Here is an 845-nt window from a genome sequence, read left to right as displayed (position 1 = left end):
CCCCCCCCCACACACACACACACCTGAACTCCTGCACCGCGGCCCTCTTGAGCACGCAGCGCCGCGTGACGCGCCAGCTGGCCGCCATGAGACTAGCCACCTCGCCGCCCTCGCCGCAGGCGCCTGAGAGGGGGGGGAGGGGTGGGAGGGGGAAGGGGTACATTCATGTGTGTGGGTGGGTGCGTGTGTGCGTGCGGGGTAGGGTGTGGGGCTACATTCATGATTCATTAGGAAGCGACGTAGCATCCAGGCACAGGGGGTTGCAAGGATGTTTGGAAACGCGGTACATCATGCACTGAAGCAGGGGGTGGGTGGGGGAGGTGCGGAGGAGTGGGGCTCCAGTCCAGTGGCGCCAGAGCGGCACGTCCTTCCGCCACTACCAGTGCCCACGCGGCACACCCCGATTCCACCCACACCCCCAGTTTGGGCTGGTATCTACACCCCCACCCCGGCGGCAGCTGCTGCCGCCTCCACGCACCGTATCGGTCGTCCTCCTCATCTCCCGCTCCTCCTCCTCCGCCGCCGCCGCCTCCTCCTCCTGCTGCTGCCGCCCCCTGCTGCTGCTGCTGCTGCTGCTCGGGCCGGTCCAGTGTCTCCAGGTAGGCCGCCTCCAGCTCCACATACCTGGCCAGTTGAGGGAGGGCGGGCAGTGGGCGGTGGGTGTGTGAGGCGGGCTGTGGGGACGTGGACGACACCAGCCGCCGGCCACAGGCGGCACTGACCCCCGCACACGTCAGCCTGCTGCTACGTGCTGTGCTTCCATCCACTCACACCCACACGAGTCGCCATGCATCTTGCCTGTCCCTCCCCTGCTGCTTCTTCCCTCCCTCCCTCCCCCTCTCTCC

The 845-nt window shown here is 67.9% G+C and overlaps 1 protein-coding gene across 1 annotated transcript in view; it reads right to left on the bottom strand.

Annotated features, from left to right (window-relative positions):
* Window positions 1-845, bottom strand: part of CHLRE_01g003500v5 (uncharacterized protein) — a 19122-nt gene that overhangs the window by 15308 nt on the left and 2969 nt on the right. The window contains exons 6-7 of the mRNA XM_043058146.1: window positions 479-624; window positions 24-123 (exon numbers count right to left, since the gene is read on the bottom strand). Coding sequence (XP_042928060.1) covers window positions 24-123; window positions 479-624 — 246 coding nt within the window. The remainder of the gene's footprint in view (window positions 1-23; window positions 124-478; window positions 625-845) is intronic.

Source organism: Chlamydomonas reinhardtii, chromosome 1 (assembly GCF_000002595.2).
Source record: "Chlamydomonas reinhardtii strain CC-503 cw92 mt+ chromosome 1, whole genome shotgun sequence".
NCBI classification, from domain to species: domain Eukaryota; kingdom Viridiplantae; phylum Chlorophyta; class Chlorophyceae; order Chlamydomonadales; family Chlamydomonadaceae; genus Chlamydomonas; species Chlamydomonas reinhardtii.
This window is presented reverse-complemented; position numbering and strand designations above follow the sequence as displayed.